The sequence below is a fragment of the Helianthus annuus genome, chromosome 16 (genome assembly GCF_002127325.2).
Source record: "Helianthus annuus cultivar XRQ/B chromosome 16, HanXRQr2.0-SUNRISE, whole genome shotgun sequence".
NCBI lineage: Eukaryota > Viridiplantae > Streptophyta > Magnoliopsida > Asterales > Asteraceae > Helianthus > Helianthus annuus.
In genome coordinates this window covers 47,161,837-47,163,734 of record NC_035448.2, presented here as the reverse complement: position 1 = coordinate 47,163,734, position 1,898 = coordinate 47,161,837, and the positions used below count along the sequence as shown (strand labels likewise).

General features: G+C 39.2%; 1 protein-coding gene across 1 annotated transcript; it reads right to left on the bottom strand.

The window, feature by feature from the left end:
• Positions 1-351: 351 nt before the first annotated feature.
• On the bottom strand, positions 352-1,500 carry LOC118488128 (probable aldo-keto reductase 4). The gene is made up of 3 exons (XM_035985267.1): positions 1,300-1,500; positions 1,098-1,200; positions 352-856 (listed from the first exon to the last, which is right to left on the bottom strand). The coding sequence occupies exons 1-3, from the start codon at positions 1,470-1,472 to the stop codon at positions 521-523; spliced, it is 612 nt and encodes a 203-aa protein (XP_035841160.1). The 5' UTR covers positions 1,473-1,500; the 3' UTR covers positions 352-520.
• Between the last annotated feature and the right edge of the window lie 398 nt (positions 1,501-1,898).

The window sequence follows — 1,898 nt, the reverse complement described above, 5'->3', positions numbered from 1 at the left end:
TATATGTTGGTAACTCTTTGGCGGCTTTTTGATTGAAATTTTCTGTCGACGATAGCCTAGTTCTCTTGTAGTGTTTGTGACCCAAAAGTTGTCTTAAATAAAAGAAAATGCATTGTCCCTAAACGGGTTGCTAATATGGTCGTTTATTTAAAAAGAATCGCTAAATTAGTGGTTAATTTTAGAGGAAAACTGCGTGTGTTAACTCTTTTATTGGAAAACTATGTTTTCTAAGTCTGTCTTTTAAATATTTCTTTCGCAAAAATCAAGTACGGCGAGTGTTTAAGCAACCCTAAAAAATGGTACCAGCCATGTAGGACCCTACATCAAAAAACCCGCTCAAGCATGCCCTTTAAACAAAAAAATGACTTTATTTATTCTTCTCAAAATTACATGCAATAGTAAAGTAAACGCTGATCAAGTGCAACGAAGCTTTAAAAACTAAAAGACATTTCTTAAAAGAAAACGAATATGTATTCTGTGTACAGGAGCACACGAATAAACAAAACACTCGTATAGTTGATTAAGCTTTCCAGGCCGATAATAGAAGAGTCTCTGAGTCCTTATATGTTTTAAAACCAGCACCATATCGATCCCCCTTGATTGAATCAGGTGATGCAATAGACTCAAGTTCAGCCATATCTTCTGGTGTTAGCTTAACAGATAAAGCTCCAATGTTGTGTTCAAAATTTTGAATCTTGGTGGTACCTGGAATGGGCACAACATCATTTCCTTGGTGGAGAACCCATGCCAATGCTAGCTGAGAGGTTGTGCAACCTTTCTTTGTCGCTAGCTCATTAATCCTCTCATACATGATCTTGTTGTGTTCGAGATTTTCAGGTTGCAACCTTGGCAAGTACTACAAAACATTAAAAGATTCAAATTTAATGTCAGTTTCAACACTTTAAGGCATTTAAACAAAAACACATAGAGCTTACACCACTTTTTCCAACATCTTTGGACAGTTGGAAGGTACCGAACAGAACGATATTAGAAAATACGGGATTATAGTGTTTAACGTCTTTTTATTGAAACGGTCAGAGATGGAAGTGACCGGACGATAATTGGAAAATAAAACAAAAAAGATGTAGACAACATACCTTACGGGCGTCACTTTCTTCCAACTTCTCCAACATATTTGGACCATGTGAGAAAAAACCACGTCCTAGAGGACTATATGCAACAATCCCTATCCCAAGTTCTCTGAAAGAGTATGATAAGCGTTAAAAAAACTTCCGAAGAAGATTGGATACTTGGTAATTTATAATATAGAAAAGAAAAGGAGGAAAGACGATATTACACCTGCAAGTGGGAATAATTTCTTCTTCTACATCTCTTGACTGCAAGGACCATTCCAGTTGTACCGCAGTAATTGGATGCACGGCGTGAGCTCTTCTAATGGTGGATGCTGATGCCTCTGATAATCCAACGTATTTAATTTTACCTTCTTCCACTAGCTTCTTTAGTTCCCCCATCTATTAAGGAAAACAAAACATCAAAAGCTAGCACAAGTTGTACGCCAAAAACACTAAATAACATACATGTAGTTGTTTTTCTGGGAAAGTTTATGTAAGAAAAACAAGGATGGATGACGTAAAACTAACTAACTAACCGTTGATTTCGATTGGCACGCTAGTATCAATCCTGTGCTGATAATAGAGATTCAATGCAGTCGACCTCAAGTCGCTTGATGCTGGCTTCGCAGGCAGCCCTGACATAGGCGGGATCGCCTTGGACCTCCCAGGAACCATCGAGCTTGATCCCAAATTTGGTAGCCAGCTGCACTTTGTCCCTTCATCCCCCCTTTCAAAGCCTTGCCGAGAAGGATCTCGTTGGTTTTGGGGCCGTAGGACATCGGAGGTGTCGAGGAGGGTGACACCGGCGTTGATGGCGTGGTGGAT